Source organism: Colobus angolensis, unplaced genomic scaffold (genome assembly GCF_000951035.1).
Source record: "Colobus angolensis palliatus isolate OR3802 unplaced genomic scaffold, Cang.pa_1.0 Scaffold164, whole genome shotgun sequence".
Classification (NCBI taxonomy): Eukaryota; Metazoa; Chordata; class Mammalia; order Primates; family Cercopithecidae; genus Colobus; species Colobus angolensis.
The window spans coordinates 1,690,240-1,710,542 of NW_012114755.1; the positions used below are offsets into that span (position 1 = coordinate 1,690,240).

The 20,303-nt window shown below is 40.5% G+C and overlaps 1 protein-coding gene across 1 annotated transcript; it reads left to right on the plus strand.

Annotated features, from left to right (window-relative positions):
- Nucleotides 1–8,754: 8,754 nt before the first annotated feature.
- On the plus strand, nucleotides 8,755–11,497 carry LOC105508630 (mas-related G-protein coupled receptor member X2-like). Its single transcript, XM_011937524.1, is given in 3 exon segments — nucleotides 8,755–8,793; nucleotides 10,785–11,169; nucleotides 11,172–11,497. Coding segments are annotated over 3 exon segments (750 nt in total).
- Nucleotides 11,498–20,303: the final 8,806 nt, after the last annotated feature.

A 20,303-nucleotide genomic window follows, 5' to 3' on the forward strand; every position in this document is an offset into this window, starting at 1 on the left:
TATATATACACACACACACACACACACATGTACCATGGAATACTACTCAGCCATAAAAAGGAACAAAATAATGGCATTCACAGCAATCTGGATGGAGTTGGAGACCATTACTCTAAGTGAAGTAACTCAGGAATGGAAAACCAAACCTTGAATGTTCTTACTTACAAGCAGGAGCTAAGCTATCAGGATACAAAGGCATAAGAATGATACAATGGACTTTGGGGACTCAAGGAAAAAGAGTGGGAGGTGGGTGAGGGATAAAAGACTACCCATTGGGTACAATGTACACTGTTCTGGTGATGGGTACATCAAAATCTCAGAAATCACCACTAAACTACTTATCCATGTAACCAAACACCACCTGATCTCCAAAAAGTTATTGAAGTAAAAAAATAAAATGTATAATCTCAGCTGTTTTCAAATGAATACTACATTATTATTTACTATATTTACCACACTATGTAATATAACTCAAAGAAAAAATTATTTATCCCATTTAATTAAGGATTTACACTCTTTGACTGTCAATCACTTCTCCATGGGTGTTGAATTTGTCAAATCCTTTTGCTGTGTTTATTGAGATATTCACATAATTTTTCTCCTTTATTCTGTTAATGTGGTAAATTTCATTGATTGATTTACAAATGTTAAACAAACATTGCACTACTGAGATAAACCCCACTAGCCATTCTGTATTATCCTTTTGATATATTTCAGGATTCTACCTGCTACTACTGTGTTAAGAATTTTTGCATTTGATTCATAAGAAATTTTGGTCTGTAGTTTTCTTTTGTAATATCTTTTCCAGATTTCGCTATCAAAGATATACATGGTCTCATAAAATAAGTTGGAGAATATTCTTTCCTTCTGAAACTTATGATAAAATATTTGTATAAATTTGATATGATTTTCCCTTTAAATATCAATAGAATTTATCCAAGACTTCTGGATCTAAATTTTTGCATGTGCTTATGTGGAAAGTTTTAATTAAAAATGTAGTATTTTGGCCAAGTGCAATGGCTCATGCCTGTAATCCCAGAACTTTGGGAGGCCAAGGAGGGTGGATCACCTGAGGTCAGGAGTTCAAGACCAGCCTGGCCAACATGATGAAACCCTGTCTCCACTAAAAATACAAAAATTAGCCAAGTTTGGTGGTGTGCGCCTGTAATCCCTGATGCTCAGGAGGCTAAGGCAAGATAATCACTCGAACCTGGGAGGCGGAGGTTGCAGCGCTCCAGCCTGGGCGACAGTGAGGTTTCATTAAAAAACAACAATAATAGCAACAACAAATTTATATAGATATACAAATATAGAAAGATATATAAAATGTCTTTCACAGACATACAGCTATTCACATTTTCTATTTCTTCTCATGTCAGTTTTAGTGAATTATGTCTTTCAAGGAAAGTGTCCCTTTCATCTAAGTTTTGAATTTATTGACATAAATTTGTTCATGATCGTTCTTCATTATCCCTTTAACATCTTTAGAGACTATAGCAATATTCCCACTCTCATTCTTGATAATGATGTTAATTTTCTCTCTGTTTATTGTTCAGTATTGCTAAAACTTTGTGAATATCATTAATCTTTTCATGGTACTATCATAGCTTTGATTTTATTTCTATTGTTTGTTTTCTGTTGCACTGATTTCTGCTTTTTATTGTTTCTTTCTATTTATTTTGGGCTTAATTTGTTCATGTTTTTTATAGTTCTGAAGCTTGAAGTTTAGATCTTGATTTTTTTAATTCTTAAATGTTTGATAGAATTCACCAGTGTGGCCATGTGTGCCTGGAGTTTTCTTTGTAGAAGAGTTTTTAATTATAAATTCAATTTCCCTAGTAGGTACAGGATTATTTGCAATTACTGTATCTTCTTGATCAATTTTGGGAAGGTGTGTTTTTAAAAGAGTACTTCTATTTCTTCTAAATTGTCAAATTTTGACAAAAAATCATTCAAAAGAGCTTTTTATTTCTGCATTTTTAAATATTGGTAGTATGGATCATGATAGTCTCTCTTTGATTCCCAGTGCGAGTTTCGTGTTTTCTCTATTTATATTTTTCTTCATTGGTATTGATAGGAATTTATCAATTTTATTATCTTTTCAAAAATATAAATTTCATCTTTATTGTTATGTTTCTATTGTACCTTTGCTTTTTATTTAGTTTTTTTCCTAACCTTTATTATTTCCTTCCTTTTACAGTAGTTCTGTCTTATCTTTAAGGGATAAATTCCAAGACCCCCCACTGGTTGCATGAAATGTGTTTCAACTGACAGCAACCGAAACACATTTCTGTTCATGTCTTCAACCCACAAATTTAATGCTTTTGCTGTCTTAATTAAGCAATTGTCATGTATTGTGGCCATAGCTTTTGCAGTTTGAGGTGCAACAGCAAAACTAGCATGAATTTCTTTTGCCTCCTTTATGATTTTAGTTTTTACTGTAGACCTTAGCAGCCTCCACATTCTATAATTTTTTCCTTCCTTACTAAGTAGCAAACTTCACCTTTACTTAGAGGGAGCACTCTACCACTTCTCTTTGGCATATCTGAATTGCCAGCATCCCTACTCCTAATGCTTTGGAGCCATTAATAAGTAAAATAAGGTTTACTTGAACACAAGCACTGTGATACCACAACAACTGATCTAATAACTAAGAGGGCTACTAAGTAACAAATGGGTGGGTAGGGTACACAGCATGGATATGCTAGGCAAAGGGATGAATCACATCCCAGGAAGGAGAAAGCAGGACCACAGGAGATTTCATCACACTATTCAAAATGGTACAGAATTTAAAGCATATGAATTATTTATTTCTGGAATTACTGAATGGAGAAAATTTGCTTACCTTTTAAAAACAACTCTTCATTTCATTGATCTTTTCTTTTGTTTTTCTAGTCTTCTTTTCACTTATTTCTGCTCTGATCTTTATTATTTCCTTCCTTCCTTCTACTAATTTTGCAAAATATACATCTGATAAAGGATTAGCATCCAAAATATTTAAGAGACTCTAACAACTCAATAGCAATAAAACAAATGAACCAGTGAAAAAATGGGCAAAAGAACTGAATAGATATTTCTGAAAAGAAGACATAAAAATGACTAATAGATATAAGAAAAAATGTGCAATGTAACTAATCATCAGGAAAATGCAAATCACAACCACAATTACATGTCATTTATCCAGTTAGAATGGCTACTATCAAAAATACAAAAGATTACAAGTATCGTAGAGGATGTGGAGAAAAGAGAACCCTCATACACTGTTGGTGGGAATGTATTTTAGTACAGCTACTAGGGAAAACAGTATGGAAGTTCCTAAAAATGTTAAAAATAGAACTATCTATATTCAGAAATCCCACTCCTGGGTTGATGTCCAAGGGAAATGAAACCAGTATATTGAAAAGATATCTGTATCCTCACGTTTCTTGCAGCACTATTCACAATGGCCAAGATACAGAATTAACCTAAGTGTCCATCAATAGATAAACTGATGAAGAAAATGTGGTATATTTGTACAATGGAATACTATTTAGCCTTTAAAAAGAATGAAATTCTGTCATTTCCAGCAACTTGGATAAGCCAGAGGACATTCTGTTAAGTGAAATATGCAAGGCACAGGAAGAAAAATAGTACATGATCTCACTCATACGTAGAATCTAAACGAGGTGATCTCACAGAAGTCGAGAATAAAATGGTGGTTGCCATAGGTTTGGTTGGTTAGGTGAAAGGGGAGATGAGTAGACATTGGTCAAAGGATATGTAATTACATTTAGATAGAAGGAACAATTTTTCTTTTTTCTTTTTTTTGAGATGGAGTCTTGCTCTGTTACTCAGGCTGGAGTGCAGTGGTGCGATCTCGGCTCGTTGCAAACTCTGCCTCCTGGGTTCAAGTACTTCTCCTGCTTCAGTCTCCCAAGTAGCTGGGATTACAGGCACCCACCACCACAGCCAGCTAATTTTTGTATTTTTAGTACAGATGGGATTTCATCACATTGGCTAGGCTGGTCTCAAACTTCTGACCTCAGATGATCCATCCGCCTCGGCCTCCCAAAGTTCTAGAATCACAAGCGTGAGCCACCGCACTCGGCCTGGAGGAACAATTTTAAGAGATCTATTATACAGCATGGTGACTGTAGCTGATGATAATATATTGTGTTCTGAAAAATGCAAAGAGTGGGTAAGTGTTCTCACCACAAAAATACTATATGAGTTAATATATTTGTTATTTAGCTAAATTTATACCACAACGTCTAAGTACTTCAGCATCATATTGTACAGGATAGATCCATACAATTTGAACTGTCCAAAAACTTTTTAAATTTAATTGCTGGGGAGTATTTCCTTGTGCAGATACAGTAAGCTTTGTGTCATTATTCATGGTGAAAATACATTTGCTTTGTTTCCATTTTAGCTATTAAATAAAGCTGCTATTAACATTAGTGTACAAACTTTTAAGTGAACATCCTTATCCACTCTCTTGGATACATTCCAAAGATAAATTTCTGGGTGATATGTTAAGTGCATATTTAACATTTTAAGAAGATTAAAACAGTTTTCTAGAGTACTGTACCATTTTACTTCTCCACTGGCAATGTATAGAAGATCCACTTTCTCCAAATCCTTGCCAGTATTTGAAACGAGTATTTTTTACTTTAGCCTTCTAAGAGCTGTATATTGCTGTATCATCATGGTTTCTTCTGAGACCTCTCTCGTTGTCTTGTAGATGGGGTCTTTTTCTCCCTGTGTCTTCACGGGGTCTTCCCTCTGTATGTCTGTGTCCTAATCTCTTCTTCTCATAGGGACATCAGTCATGTTGGATTAAGGCTCACTCTAATGAACTCATTTTAACTTAACTAGCTCTCTGAAGACCTCCTTCCCCAATATACTCATATTTTGAGTTACTGGGGCTAAGTATTTCAACATATGAATGTTAGAGGAATACAATTCAGCCCATAACAAGGTCTTTTTAAAATATTTGCTCAGCATTGAAGACGATTTCTGGATAATTTAAATAGGTTCTAATTCAAATGACATTATTTTTTAAATGACAAGTAGCTTAATTTGGTTACAGCATGAGGCACAAGAAGGGCAATGATAGAAGATAAGGCTTTAATTTTTTAATATTCATACCAAATGAAAATAAATAACAAATTTCATGAAGTAGAGGGAGGAAGAATAAGGATATGTTGTATGTGCTGAACTCTTTACATTTTATAAGGGATGTCCATTGAGCCACTCCTTAACACTGATAAATTAAAAATAGAAATACATTTACTATTCAGAACTCATAAGTTTAAAAAGTAAGAATAAAAAGCGTAGCAAGGGGAAGCCTCTGGAGAATAGATTTAGGGAGTCTTTCACTTTGTATATACTACGCTGTCATTTGGAATTAAAACACATGCATAGATGCATTATCACTGTGATCATGAAAACATACCAAAAAAAGTAGAATCAGGCCATTGTAAGTATTGAATGACCCCATGATCCACTTTATTCTTTAGTTATAAAGCTCCACAATGCAAGCTCTCATTGCTTGATGATACTACCTAGGCTTGCAAATGGCAATTAAGGGTCCAGAACAGCAATTACTTATAGGGAAGTGAACCAGAAAGGATGGGATGAGAGAGGCTAATGTGTTAGGGGAAATGGGATACAGGCTAAGAAACATCTCAGTGAGAAATTCTGCCTCAAATGCCTCTGGTCTCTAATATTTCTGGAGTTCTTGTGCAGGAAATCACAAGATGTCCAACAACTTGATAAACCTGGCTTAATCATCAACTTTCACTTCTGCTCCTGTAGACATCTCCCTAATTAGAGAACATAGAAAAATCCTCAGGTAGAAAAGAAGTCATATTAAAAAGACACTTGTAAACACATAGTGTTTTGTTTTGTTTTGTGATGGAGTCTCGCTCTATCGCCCAGACTGGAGTGCAGGAGCGTGATCTCGGCTCACTGCAACCTCCGCCTCCCAGGTTCCAGCAATTCTCCTGTCTCAAGCCTCTTGAGTAGCTGGAACTATATGCGCACACCACCATGACCGGCTAATTTTTGTATTCTTAGTAGAGGCAAAGTTTCACCATATTGGTCAGGCTGGTCTTGAACTCTTGATCTCAGGTGATCCACCTGCCTCGGGTTCCCAAGGTGCTGGGATTACAGGCATGAGCCACCACGCGCAGCCATAAACACATGTTTATAGCAGCACAATTTGCAATTGCAAAAATATGGAACTAGCCTAAATGCTCATCAACCAATGAGTGGATAAAGAAAAAGAAACAACATAACGGCATTTGCAGCAACCTGGTTGGAGTTGGAGACCATTATCCTAAGTGAAGTAACTCAGGAATGAAAAACCAAACATTGTATGTTCTCACTTATAAGTGGGAGCTAAGCTATGAGGGCACAAAGGCATGAGAATGATATAATGGACTTTGGGGACTCAGGGAGAATGGTGGGAGGGAAGTGAGGGATAAAAAACTACACGTTGGATACAGTGTACACTGCTTGGGTGATGGGTGCACCAGAATCTCAGAAATCACCACCAAAGAACTTATTCATGTAACCAAATACCACCTGTTCCCCCAAAACTATTTAAATAATAATAATTTCATTAAAGAAAAAGGAAAAACAAGAAAAGTCCTCAGCCATCACCCAATCCAGGAAAGACTGTCCCCATTCAGCACCAGACAACTCTCCACCTCTGGACAAAAGAATGGAGGAAAGGTAAGGATATATACCAAAAACTGCCTGGTTTCCAGTTAAAACTTTTGCTCTAGTTTTATATCCCTGTGCTTATACCTTGGAGTGCCACATGCAGTGGGTAATGGTGCCTCCCTCAGGAAAAGGAAGGAGACATGAGGTCTCATTCTGGAGACTGAGTACTGGCAGCCCAAACTGTGGCACTTCCAAACAGAGTCAAGCGGACCTTTCTCTCTTCAGATCCATCTCCTTGTATCACTCCCTTTATTCCAACCATTCAAATCTGCTTTCATGGAAAGAAGCTGCCTCTTACATTCATTTAAGGAGTAGGGTAACATACAGGCATTGCTTCCCAGAGCTGAACTGCTGTACACCCAGGTTTTATTGCATTACTTGCTTTTCAAAGTTATTCTCCTTTGTATATTTGGAAAGGTCTAGGAAGAAACAAATAGTCCTAACTGAAATAATTGAGGAGTGTTTCATGAGGGAACTATTTACTAAGATGGCAGAGTTAAGGGAAAGAGACAAAGTGTGGGGCAGCACCCTAAGCAGCAATAGTGGAGCACTGCTTCCTCTCCTAGGTTTAAAGGGACAGAGAAGGAGGAGTTATCACTGAAATCATAACTTTACCTGTAGCTAGCTGTAGGGGCGGGAGAGGATGACCAGGCAGGTGGAGGAGCCCTGCATCACCAACACACAGCCACATAGGCAGAGAGCCAGGAAGTGAAAATCCGAAATCACTCTCCTCCTGCTGGGATCTCCAACTGGCTCAATTCAACCAGAAACCAGAAGGAAAAGAATCCCACTAATGAGGTAAACATCCCTCTTGGGATGTCAAACAGAATGGAAAAGGGTGGGAAAAAAATCTCCAGGGCCAATGAGACTATCCCTCAAACCTCCCTTTATTCCTGGGGTTTTCTCTATCTAAGTGCTATGAAACCATTTTTTTCATCATATATCCATCAGTTACTTTTTTTCCTGTTTGCACTTTCTTTCTCTAGTGTCACTTTATGAAATAATCTTTCACATTCATTAAAAATTCCCTGAAAATGGAATATAATTGAAAAAGAAAAAACTTTTTCCTTATTAGTCAAAGTTTGGCTGCTCTAAAAATGTCCCATAGTAGCAATGACTTCTGTGACAAAGTTTACTAGACCTGGGCTGGAGGTTTCAGGCATCAGACACCAGGACCCCTTCCATGTTGCTGCTCCCTAATCCCTAGAGAGGTTCCCTCATCCTCGTGATTCTGCAGGCTTCCAGTGACATCAACATTCCAGCCTGAGGTGAAGAAGAGGAGGACAGAGGGAGACCACACTTATTTCATCAATCCAAGAGTCAGTTACATCATATCTGCTCACCTACCATTGTCTAGTGCCTAATTACAAGATATCATGAGCATCAAGGCAGGGGTTGGGGTAAATACGATCCTTTTCATGATTTATAGCTCTCAGAAATACTATGTGACAGGGCAGGCGCAGTGGCTCACACCTGTAATCCCAGCACTTTGGGAAGTCATGGTGGGTGGATCACCTGAGGTCAGGAGTTCCAAACTGGGCTGGCCAACATGGTGAAACTCCCGTCTCTACTAAAAACACAAAAATTAGCCGGACATGGTGGCAGGCGCCTGTAATCCCAGCTACCAGGGAGGCTGAGGCAGGAGAGTCACTTGAACCCGGGAAGCGGAAGTTGCAGTGACCCGACATCACACCACTGTGCCCCAGCCTGGTCAGCCGAGTGAGACTCCGTCTCAAAAAAAAAAAAAAAGAAAGAAATACTATGTGACAGAGGAGAGGAATGGTTAGCAGGGGACACTAGCAGTCTCTACAGATCCTAATAATCTCTCAGATTCTGTGTTCACATGACAATTTTTTGGGTGTTCCCCAAAAAATAATGATTGATAGGGCAGGAAACAGTGGAAAAGCCTCAGATAGGGCTCCAGGAGACAGAGGCTGGTATTGGCCATGCTCTTCATGATATAAACAGGAAAATCCAATGTACTCTTTAAGCCTCTTCCTGTATCAACTGAGAGTATTACAAAAAGTGGTCCTTAAGGAGAACATGCTAAATGTTGAGGACACAAATAGTGAACAAATACAGGTACGACTTATTATGAAGGTTCAGCTTTGATAAGGAAGACAAATGTATCATACCCTAATAATACATTTACAAACTGTTCAGTACCTTGAGTGGGAGCAACAGAAGTCTTGGTTTTCCTTCCTTTTATTTTCCTGGCCAACCAAGGCTGTGGGAGTTTGTCTCTCTAAGAGAGCTCATAGTGGATGCATTCATGCCTGATGCTTCTCTCCACCCTTGGAAGAAGATGCATCCTCTTTCCACTTAGAGGCCTCCTGATTCATTGAGTCCTCTGGATGGCCTAGTGATGGCTACATTTGTAAGGTAGAAAAGGGCTCCTGGATTCTTCTATCTGTTCCTGATTGGCTTTCACTCATCTCTCTTTTGCTTCCTATTTGATTTGCTTCTCATTCTCTCTCTAACTGAAGTTTGTTATGGTTAGCTTTTTTTTCAACCCCCAATCTTAACAATTAACTTGGATGTAACTTGGGAGTTACTCCCCTGCTTTCCCCCTCAAACATGTGTATTGAACGCTTGGTGGTGTTGGGGACAAAGGGCTGGACAAAAGGTTGAATCCTGAGGCAGCTCTGTTGGGTTCAAATCCACATTGTGTGAGACCAAGGAATAATTATGCATCCATTTTCTGCCCCTATGCCATCCTCTGTAAAATGGGAATATTAATAATTCTTCCCTCCTAAGGGTTAAAGGAGATAGTAGCTGTTAAACTCTCAGTCAGCTGCTGTTGTTTACCCAAATGAGAGCTAGTCCTCTTTCTCCAGTTGAAATCTACATGAGCATCTCTCTACATTCCAAGCCCGGCACTTTTTCTACATCCCAACATAGACTCTTCTCACACAGAAGATTTAGCCAGCAAAAGAAACTCTTCTAAAGGTCTCCTGGGAGAGAGTGAAGTAGGTTTACGTTGTGCACACCCAGCACCCCACTTAGTAGTCCTCCATCTCTATTTACACACTTCCATTTCCTCCTTCAGTGGCACTCAGACCTCACACTAGCTTACTTCTTCATCCACTATATTGCTGAGAAATTCAGCTCCAATCCACTCCCTACCCCAACATTGTGTATCAAAATGCTTCCAGGTGTTCAGCAAAGCCACACTGAGTTCTCATATCAAAGGCACATTAGTGATCAACTTCAGTTATTTGGACACACATCAGTAATTACTGTTAACACACACAACTGTCCAGAAAAAGAATTCTGAATAAATGAAATTTTCTTCCTCTCATTTTATACATGTGTGTTCTAATACTTTTAATTGTGCTTTCATTTTTATTTCCCATTTAACCCACAAATCTGCTGCTACCGTTAGGCTCCTCATTCATGCATTCATTCATTGAATAAATATTTGTGGAGAACACAGTGTGCTGAACATTGAGCTAGGCACTGGGGTTATAAAAAGTGCTTCTGACTTCAATGACTGACACAAGGAGCCATTTCTAACCCACAAGGTCCAGCCATTCTTACATCTGTCCTAGCAAAATGTTACATTGCTTTCCTGTCCCTTAAACCACGGTCTTCTTTCTCCTCCATGGATAGACCACTCCTAGTCATGGGGGTGTCACAGTCACCTCTTTGTCTTTCTGAATTCCTGCACCTGAGGGAAAATTTCTGGCCCAGGAGAGAGTACTGTTTGGGTCCGTAGCTCTAATCGGTTGACTGAAGGTATTTTCAGCATAGAATAGTCCCATGTCAGCAGCGGACCTCTGCTGCAATAGGGCCCAGGCTTTAGAGCCAGCGAGAACTGGGTTTGAATCTAGTTTCAAGGGCTTTCTACCTTTTGATTTGTTATTTATTCTCCACAAGCCTGATTCCCTTCTCTGTAAAATGGGGACAGTAATTCACACATTACAGAGCGGTCCCATGAATCAGAGATCATACAGCTGGTGTTCAAATCTTGTTTGTGTTCCCACTAACCTTCCAGGGGTACCAGTGGAGGGTTCTGAGCATGGATCCAACCATTCCAGCCTGAAGGACAGAGCTCACACCAGTAAATAAAGACAAATGAGACCCTTCTTCTAACTTGTGACTTGAACACTCTGAACTTCTTCACCAGCGTGATGACCTTTGCCTACCTTGCAGGCCTGAGCATGCTGAGCACCATCAGTACCGAGCGCTGCCTGTCCGTCCTGTGGCCTTTCTGGTACTGCTGCCACTGCCCAAAAAACCTGTCAACAGTCATGTGTGCCCTGCTCTGGGCCCTGTCTCTGCTGCTGAGCACCCTGAAAGGGAAGTTCTGTGGTTTCTTAGTTTGTGATGGTGACTATGGTTGGTGTTGGACATTTGATTTCATCACTGCAGCATGGCTGATTTTTTTCTTTTTTTTTTTTTTTTTGGTTCTCTGTGAGTCCAGCCTGTGACTCCCCGTGCATCCTGCTGACCAGGCTGTGTGACCATCCTGCTCACAGTGCTGATCTTCCTTCTCTGCAGGCTGCCCTTCGGCATTAAGTGGTTTCTATTATTCTGGATCCTCATGGATTTTGATGTCTTACTTTGTCATTTTCATCTAGTTTCAGATGTCCTGTCTTCTCTTAACAACAGTGCCAACCCCATCACTTACTTCTTCATGGGCTCCTTTAGGCAGCATCAAAATTGGCAGAACCTGAAGCTAGTTCTCCAGAGGGCTCTGCAGGACATGCCTGAGGTGGATGAAGGTGGAGCGCGGCTTCCTCAGGAAACCCTGGAGCTGTCGGGAAGCAGATTGGAGCAGTGAGGAAGAACTTCTGCCCTGTCAGTCAGATGGGACTTTGAAAGCAACACTGCCCTGCCAACATTGACAGTTACCTGCTCTTCTCTCAGCCTCATGCCTCTGAAGTGTCTTAGTGATTCCTCAAAGACTTTGGGTAGATTAATTTCAGCCTTGTTTTTCCTGTTTTTTTCTTAGAAAAAGCAGTCTAAACTAAGAACATCTCCATCTTTCTCGACTGTACCAATAAATTCTTTTTTTTTTTCTGGAAATGGGAAAGGAGGGAATTCATAGTAGCATTGTTAATAACAGCATAGAAATAATTTAGGGAATGGAGATCAGTATGTAAATAGTTTCTTTCCTTGTGCCACCCCAGTATTTTGTCATTGATATGGTTTGGCTATGTTCCCACCCAAATCTCATCTTGAATTCTCATGTGTTATGGGAGGGACCCAGTGGGAGGTAATTGAATCATGGGGGCAAGTTTTTCTCATGCTGTTCTTATGATAGTAAGTCTCACAAGATCTGACAGCTTTAAAAAGAGGAGTTCCTGGCTGGGCGCGGTGGCTCAAGCCTGTAATCCCAGCACTTTGGGAGGCCGAGAAGGGTGGATCACGTGAGGTCAGGAGTTCGAGACCAGCCTGACCATCATGGTGAAACCCCCGTCTCTAATTAAAAAAAAAAAAGAGGAGTTCCCCTGTACAAGTTCTCCCTCTTTGCCTGCTGCCATCCATGTAAGACGTGACTTGCTCCTCCCTGCCTTCTGTCAAGATTGTGAGGCTTCCCCAGTCACGTGGAACTGAAAGTCCAATTAAGCCTCTTTCTTTTGTAAATTGCTCCATCTTAGGTATGTCTTTATAAGCAGCATGAAAATGGACTGGTCATAGTTGCAAGATCCCTCTTAAGAGGGCTCTAAAAGCTGCACAGTGACTCATGCCTGTAGTCTCAGCACTTTGGGAGATCGAGGCAAGAGGATCTCTTGAGTCCAGGAGTTTGAGGCGGGTAGTTCAAGACTAGTTGGGCAACATAGCAAGACCACATCTCCACAAAAAATTAAAAATTAGTCAGGCACGGTGCCACATGCCTGTAGTCACAGCTACTTGGGAGGCTGGGATGGGAGGATCGCTTCAATGCAGAAGGTCAAGGCTGCAGTGAGCCAGGATTGCATAACTACACTCCAGCCTAGGCAATAGAGCAAGACCTTGTTTCTAAAAAACTTTAATTTAACTTTTAAAAAAGAAGGCTCATAAGGCTGGAGTGCTTTAAACAATGACCAGTGTCCATAGTGGCCTTGAAGTGACAGGGGTTGACAATCCTTTTGTGAAATTAGTTGGAATGAACGGTTCAATATGGCCAAGTCTTGTGCAGGCCAGCCGGGTCAGCCCAGCAGGAAATGCCAAAAAGGAAATGTCTTAACCTCCCAACATTCCTCCCTGGAATATGTCAAATCCTTCAGGGTCAGAAAACATTGGTAAAAACAACAGGGAGATAGAACAAAGAGAAGTGTGGGAGTAGGGGGAAAGAGAGAAGCAGTGGAAAGCAACCCCTTCTCTGGTGCAGCATTTTTACCTGCAAAAGACCCAAACTGGAATTAGGGAAGACAGTTCATCTTTAAATTAACTTCAACATTTTGTTCCTCACATAAAAATCCAACTCTAAACTTTTTTATAGCCTTGATATGGATGATGGATTGAGAGTCGGTAATTGGTTATCCAAAAACTTCACATTTAAAGTCTGCATTTCATCTTGCACCTCTTTTGAAATGTGGTATCTATAGTGTATTTTTTCTTTCTTTTTAAGTAGAGATGTGGTTTTACCATCTTGGCCAGGCTGCTGGTCTTGAACTCCTGACCTCAAGAGATCTGCCTGCCTCGGCCTCCCAAAGTGCTAGGATTACAGGTGTGAGTCACCCCGCCCAGCCTAGTGTCTTGATATTTCAATTAAAACTCCTGTTTCAACATCCTGTTACACATATGAGAGAATAATGCATATCAATTTCAGAAGCTCTGAAGAGATCAGTGAGAGGAGAGATGCAGGTTTGAGCCTCTAGGTATATCTGTAAAATTGTATTTATGTATTTTAAAGACCAATTGGAAGAAAATATGACAAAATTTTAATATATGCTTCATTTTAGAGATGTGTGTATGATGCTTATTATATGATCTTATGGTCTGTGTGTCTTGGTTTACTAACTTCTCATTAACATACCCCATGTCCTCATTCTTGATGACTTCACTTATTCACATAGGTAGTCAACCCAACCAACTGATCTTTCCATTGTTTTTTAACTTTTCATTCTAAATTAATTACACATTAACCAGAAGTTTCAAAACTAGTACAGAGAGTTCCTGTGTACCCTACACCCAGCCTACACCAATGATAGATTGCATAAATATAGTATATTATCAGGCAATTGACATTGGTGCAATAAAATTATCTATACCATAGCTAACCATTCAGATATCACTAGTTTTTTATACATTCTTTTTTTTTTTTTTTTTTGGTTGCGGATTTCACTTTGCGAATCATTCTATGACATTTTCATTTTATCACATGTATAGATTGACATAACTACCACCACATTCAAGATATGGGACTGTTACTTCACCACAAAAGAACTCTCTTAGGTTACACATTATAGTCACACCCACAACCATCCCCCTTCCCAAATCCCTGGCAACCACTTACTTGCTCTTCATCTCTATAATTTTGTCATTTCAAATATGTTATAAAACGGAATCAGATAGTATATAACCTTTTTGAGTTTGACTCTCTTCACTCAGCATAATGTCCTCAAGATCCATCCAAGTTGTTGCAGTAAGTAATTTGCTGTTGATTTTCTTAAATTGTTACGTAAAATTCTATTCTCTAGATGTATTTAGTTTCTTTCACTATTCACAATTGGAAAGGCATTTGGATTGTTTCCAGTTTGGCTATTATAAATAAAGCTGTTTGTATTAGTCTGTTTTCACACTGCTGATAAAGACATACCTGAGACTGGGTAATTTACAAAAGGAAGAGATGTAATTGGACTCACAGTTCCACATGGCTGGGGAGGCCTCATGATCATGGCAGAAGGCACGGAGGAACAAGTCACATCTTATGTGAATGGCCGCAGGCAAAGAGAGAACTTGTGCAGGCAAACTCCCATTTTTCAAAAGCCGTCAGATCTCATTAAGACTTATTCACTATCACAAGAACAGCATGGGAAAGACCTGCCCCCATAATTCAATCACCTCCCACCAGTTTCTTCCCACGATATGCAGGAATTGTGGGAGTTACAATTCAAGGTAAGATTTGAGTGGGGACACAGCCAACCCATATCATTCCACCCCTGGCACCTCCCAAATCTCATGTCCTCACATTTCAAAACCAATCACACCTTCACAATAGTCCCCCTAAAGACTAAACTCATTTCAGCATTAATTCAAAAGTCCACAGTCCACGGTCTCATCTGAGACAAGGCAAGTCCCTTTCACCTAAGAGCTATAAAATCAAAAGCAAGTTAGTTACTTACTAGACACAATGAGGGTACAGGCACTGGATAAATACAGCCATTTCAAATGGGAGGACTTGGCCAAAACAAAGGGGCTATGCAAGTCTGAAATCCAGCAGAGCAGTCAAATCTTAAAGCTCCAAAATGATCTCCTTTGACTCCATGTCTCACATCTGGGTCATGCTGATGTAAGAGGTGGGTTCCCATGTGGTCTTGGGCAGCTCTGCCCCTGTGGCCTTGCAGGGTACAGTCTCCCTCCAAGCTGCTTTCATGGGCTGGCGTTGAGTGTCTGCAGCTTTTCCAGACACATGGTGCAAACTGTCAGTGAATCTACTATTCTGGGGCCTGGAGTCCCTCTTCTCACAGCTCCACTAGGCAGTGCCCCAATAGGGACTCTGTGTTGGGGCTCTGAACCCACATTTCCCTTCCACACTGCTCCAGCAGAGGTTCTCCATGAGAGCCCTGCCCGTACAGCAAAATTCTGTCTGACATCCAGGCGTTACCATACATCCCCTGAAATCTAGGCAGAGGTTCCAAAATCCCAATTCTTGACTTCTGTGCACTAGCAGGCTCAACACCATGTGGAAGCTGCCAAGGCTTGAGGCTTGCACCCTCTGAAGCCATGGCTCAAGCTCTACATTGGCCCCTTTCAGCCACAGCTGGAGTAGCTGGTACACAAGACACCATGTCCCTAAGCTGCACACAGCACATGGACCCTGGGCCCAGCCCATGAAACTATTTTCTCCTAGGTCTCTGGGCCTGTGATGGGAAGGGCTGCTGTGGAGACCTCTGACATGCCCTTGAGACACTTTCTCCATTGTCCTGGGGATTAACATTCGGCTCCAGGTTACTTACGCAAATTTCTGCAGCTGGCTTGAATTTCTGCTCAGAAAATGGGTTTTTCTTTTCCATCACATTGTCAGGCTGCAAATTTTACAAATTTTTATGCTATGCTTCCCTTATAAAACTGAATGCTTTTAACAGTACCAAAGTCACCTCTTGAATGCTTTGCTGCTTAGAAATTTGTTCTACCAGATACCCCTAAATCATCTCTGTCAAGTTCAAAGTTCCACACATCTCTAGCGCACGGGCACAATGCCACCAGTCTCTTTGCTAAAACATAACAACAGTCACCTTTGCTCCAGTTCCCAACAAGTTCCTCATCTCGGTCTGTGACCACCTCAGCCTGGATCTTATTGTCCATATTGCTACCAGGCTTTTGGTCAAACCATTCAATAAGTCTGTAGGAAATTCCAAACTTTCCCACATTTTCTGGTCTTCTTCTGAGCCCTCCAAACCGTTCCAACTTCTGCCTGTAACCCAGTTCCAAAGTCGCTTCCACATTTTCAGGTATCTTTTCAGCAACGCCTCACTTTACTGGTAGCAATTTACTGTATTAGTCCATTTTCATGCTGCTGATAAAGACATGCCCAAGACTGGGCAATTTACAAAAGGAAGAAGTGTAATTGGACTCGCAGTTCCCCATGGCTGGGGAGGCCTCATGATCATTGCGGAAGGCAAGGAGGAGCAAGTCACATCTTACATGGATGGCAACAGGCAAAGAAAGAACTTGTGCAGGCAAACTCCCATTTTTTAAAGCCATCGGATCTCATGAGGTTTATTCACTATCACAAGAACAGCATGGGAAAGACCCACCCTCATAATTTAATCACCTTCCACTAGGTTCCTCCCATGGTATGTGGGAATTGTGGGAGTTACAATTCAAAATGAGATTTGGGTGAGGGCACAACCAAACCATATCATTGCTGTAAACATTTGTGTGCAAATTTTTTCAGTGAACATAATTCCATTCTCTAGGATAAATGCCCAGTATGGATTGCTAGGTAGTATGGTATATATAGTTACCTTTTTAGGTAAATATGAAAGAATTTCCAAAGTAGTTATACTATTTTACTTTCTTACTGGCAATGTATGAAAAATCGAGTTTCTCCAAACCTCTGCCAGCATTCGAAGCTATGAACCTTTTTTAGCCATTCTAAGAGGTGTATAGTGATATCTCATAGTGGCTTCTTCTGAGGACTCTTTCCTTGGCTTATTTATGGGGCCTTCTTCTTCCCTCTTCACATGATCTTCTCTCTATGTGTCCTTGTCCTAACCTCCTCTTCTTATAAGGACATTAGTCATATTCAATCAAGGCTCACCCTAACAGGCTCATTTTAACTTCATTTGCTCTATAAAGACCTTTTCTCTAAATATGGTCGCCTTCTGATATACTGGGGATGAGAACTTCAATACATGAATATTGCAGAGACACGATTCAGCCCTTTACATGATACTTAATAAATATTTTCTGAATGAATCTATTAAAAAACTTTTCTAAATATTTTAAATAATTTTTAATTCGAATGGCATTTTTTTAAATGACAAGTAGGTTGATTTAAGTGTTGCATGTGGCCCGAGAAGTTAACTCATAAGAGATACCATTGTGAGTCTATACCAAATGAAAATAAATAAATAACAATTCTCATGAAGTAGAAAGAGGAAGAAGAAGGATCCTTACATGTGATGAACTCTTCACCTTTTAGAAGGGAAGTCAATTGATCTACTTGTTAATATTGATACATTTAAAACAAAACTATAGAGGAGGGGCTTTGAGATGGCTGACTAGAGGCACTGGACACTAGCCTACTCCACAAAGAAGAATCAAGATAGCTACAGGATTATCACACTCCAAACAGAGAATGCTGGAATACAGCAAAAAAGTGACAGAAAACACTTGAGGCATGAAAAGATGGGTAGACGAGCAGGAAAGCCCAGTTGGGATCAGCTGGAAGCCCTGAGCAGCTCCCCAGTGAGGGGAAAGGGTAAGAAAGAGATCTCCAGCAGTTTCACATTCCCATCATGAACTCCTGCAATCTTAGCCACCAGAGAGCCCCTCAACTGCCATGGGCCCTGAGACTGGTATAGAGAACCCCCTGGAGTCTGTACTACAACATTGTTCCAGAAAGGGAGCTCATGTGATGTCACACACATTTCCTGGAGACCCGGACAGCTGCAGCATGGCACCTTTCTGAGAGCCCAGACCCCATAAGACTACATCCTACACTGGGGTCCAACAGCTCCTGCATCACCACATTCCAAAGAGCCCCACCGACATCGCCCCATGTTCACCTGGAGTGCCACAACTGAACACAACAGACTTGCAGGGTTTCCAGCACTCTAGTCCACATGCCCTTCTGCACCCTGGGGAAAGGGTAGTGCAGCCCCCAAAGGAAACTGCCCCCAGGATAAAGGGAGTCAAATCACATTTTCCCTAGAGCCTGAATCCCACCTGCCTCATGCCACTGCCACTGACAGCATCTCTGCTCCCACCAGCAGCTGGACTACCATGCACTTGCATGCACTCTGAGAATAAGCTCCCCCTCCCAGCCAGTGACACTAGGAGGATGAAGTGTGCACTCCTCATATCCTGAGAGCCACCTGTCTGGGGTGACTGCCACTGTCAACAACTCTACCTCTCCCGAGCAGCAGGGCCGCCATGCACTTGCCCACGCCCTGAGAAGACAGGCTCTTCCCACCCACTGCCACCACTGCCAACCAAGCACACCACCTAGAGCCTGAGGATAGCCTCACCTCTCCCACTGCAGCCTGCACCTGTGTGTGCTACTGGAGGGCCTATGAACAGACCTGCTTAGCCTGGCACTGTGACCCAAGGCCCAAGTCCCCTGCTTGGGCCTACCTGAGCAAGTGCTATCATCACTGGCACCCAGGAAAGCTGACTGGAAACCCAAGAATCAGCCTGCCAAGACCCTCTACTACTAGTGTCTGTGTAGGTGCCACCCAGGGGCCCAAGAACAGGCATGCTCGGCCTGCTGCCACCACTGGGGCCTGTAGACTGGCCCACCTGGCATCCTACCCCAGAAAAGCCTCATCACATCCTCTATTAACAAATGCAGCCTAAGTCACTGAAGGAATCACAGACAATACTGACAGTATTTATAGGCAAAGATATCGTATGGGGACTACACTACTGCATGTACCCATAATCAAACCCAAAGTACTTTACTCAACCAATACAATAGATAAATCTACAGGAAAAACTCTTGCCCTACAAATGCTAATCCAAAAAATCTAAAAAACTACTCTTACACCAGATGCACAGATATTAATGAAACGACAAAAGAAACATGAACAAGCAAGGATATATGACACCTCCAAAGGAACACAATAACTATCCAGCAGTAGATTCCAATGAAAAAGAAACTTATGAAATGCCTGGAAAATAATTCAAAACAATTGTTTAAAAGGAGCTCAGTGAGATACACAAGAACCCAGATAAATAATACAAAGGAATTAGAAAAATAATTCAGGATGTGAATGAGAAATTTACAAAAGAGATAGATATCATTAAAAAGGAAACAAACAGAAATCCTGAAAATGATTAATTCAATGAATGAAATTTTAAAATAATCAAGAGTTTCAACAATAGACTAAATCAAGCAGAAGAAAGAATTTTAGAACGTGAAGACAAGTGTTTCAAAATAACCCAGTCAGACTTTTTTGAAAAGAACAAAGTGAAAAAAAAAAAGGAAAATAAAGGAAAGGGAAGGGAAGGGAAGGGAAGAGAAGGGAAGGGAAGGAAGAAAGAGAGAGAGAGAAAGCCTATGTAACATAGGCTTTTTGGACACCATAAGCAACCAAACATTTGAATTTAGTGTGGCCCAAAAAGTGAAGAGAAAGTCAAAGACATATAATACCTCTTTAGCAAAATAATTGCTGAAAAATTTCCAAGTCTAGCAAGAGATTTAGACATCCAGATACAGGAAGCTAGGAGATCACCAAATAGATACAACCCAAAAAAGTTTCCTGGGTACATTATAATCAACTATCAAAAGTCAAAGACAAGGAGATAACTCTAAAAACCACAAAAGAAAAATGTGTAGTCACATATAAGGATGCCCATAAGACTAACAATGGAATTCTCAACAGAAACCCTACAAGCCAGGAGAGAATGAGTTGATATATTCAAAGCGCTGAAATGAAACACAAAACAAAAATCTGTCAGCCAAGAATACTATTACCAGAAAAGCCATCCTTCATAATTGAAAGAGAAAAAATGTCTTTTCCAAACAAGCAAAAGTTGAGGGAATTCACAACTAGTCCAACTCTGCAGGAAGTGTTTGAGGGAGTCCAATATTAGCAAGCAAAGCATGGAATTTATTGCAATAAATTTCCCTCTTAGCATTGCTTTATCCCATAGGTTTTGGTATGCTGTGTCTTGATTTTGTTTGTTTGTTTCAAGAAATTTTATTATTTCATTCTTAATTAGATGAAGACCAGATTTCATGATGGCCTGACATAATGAAAACTCACAAA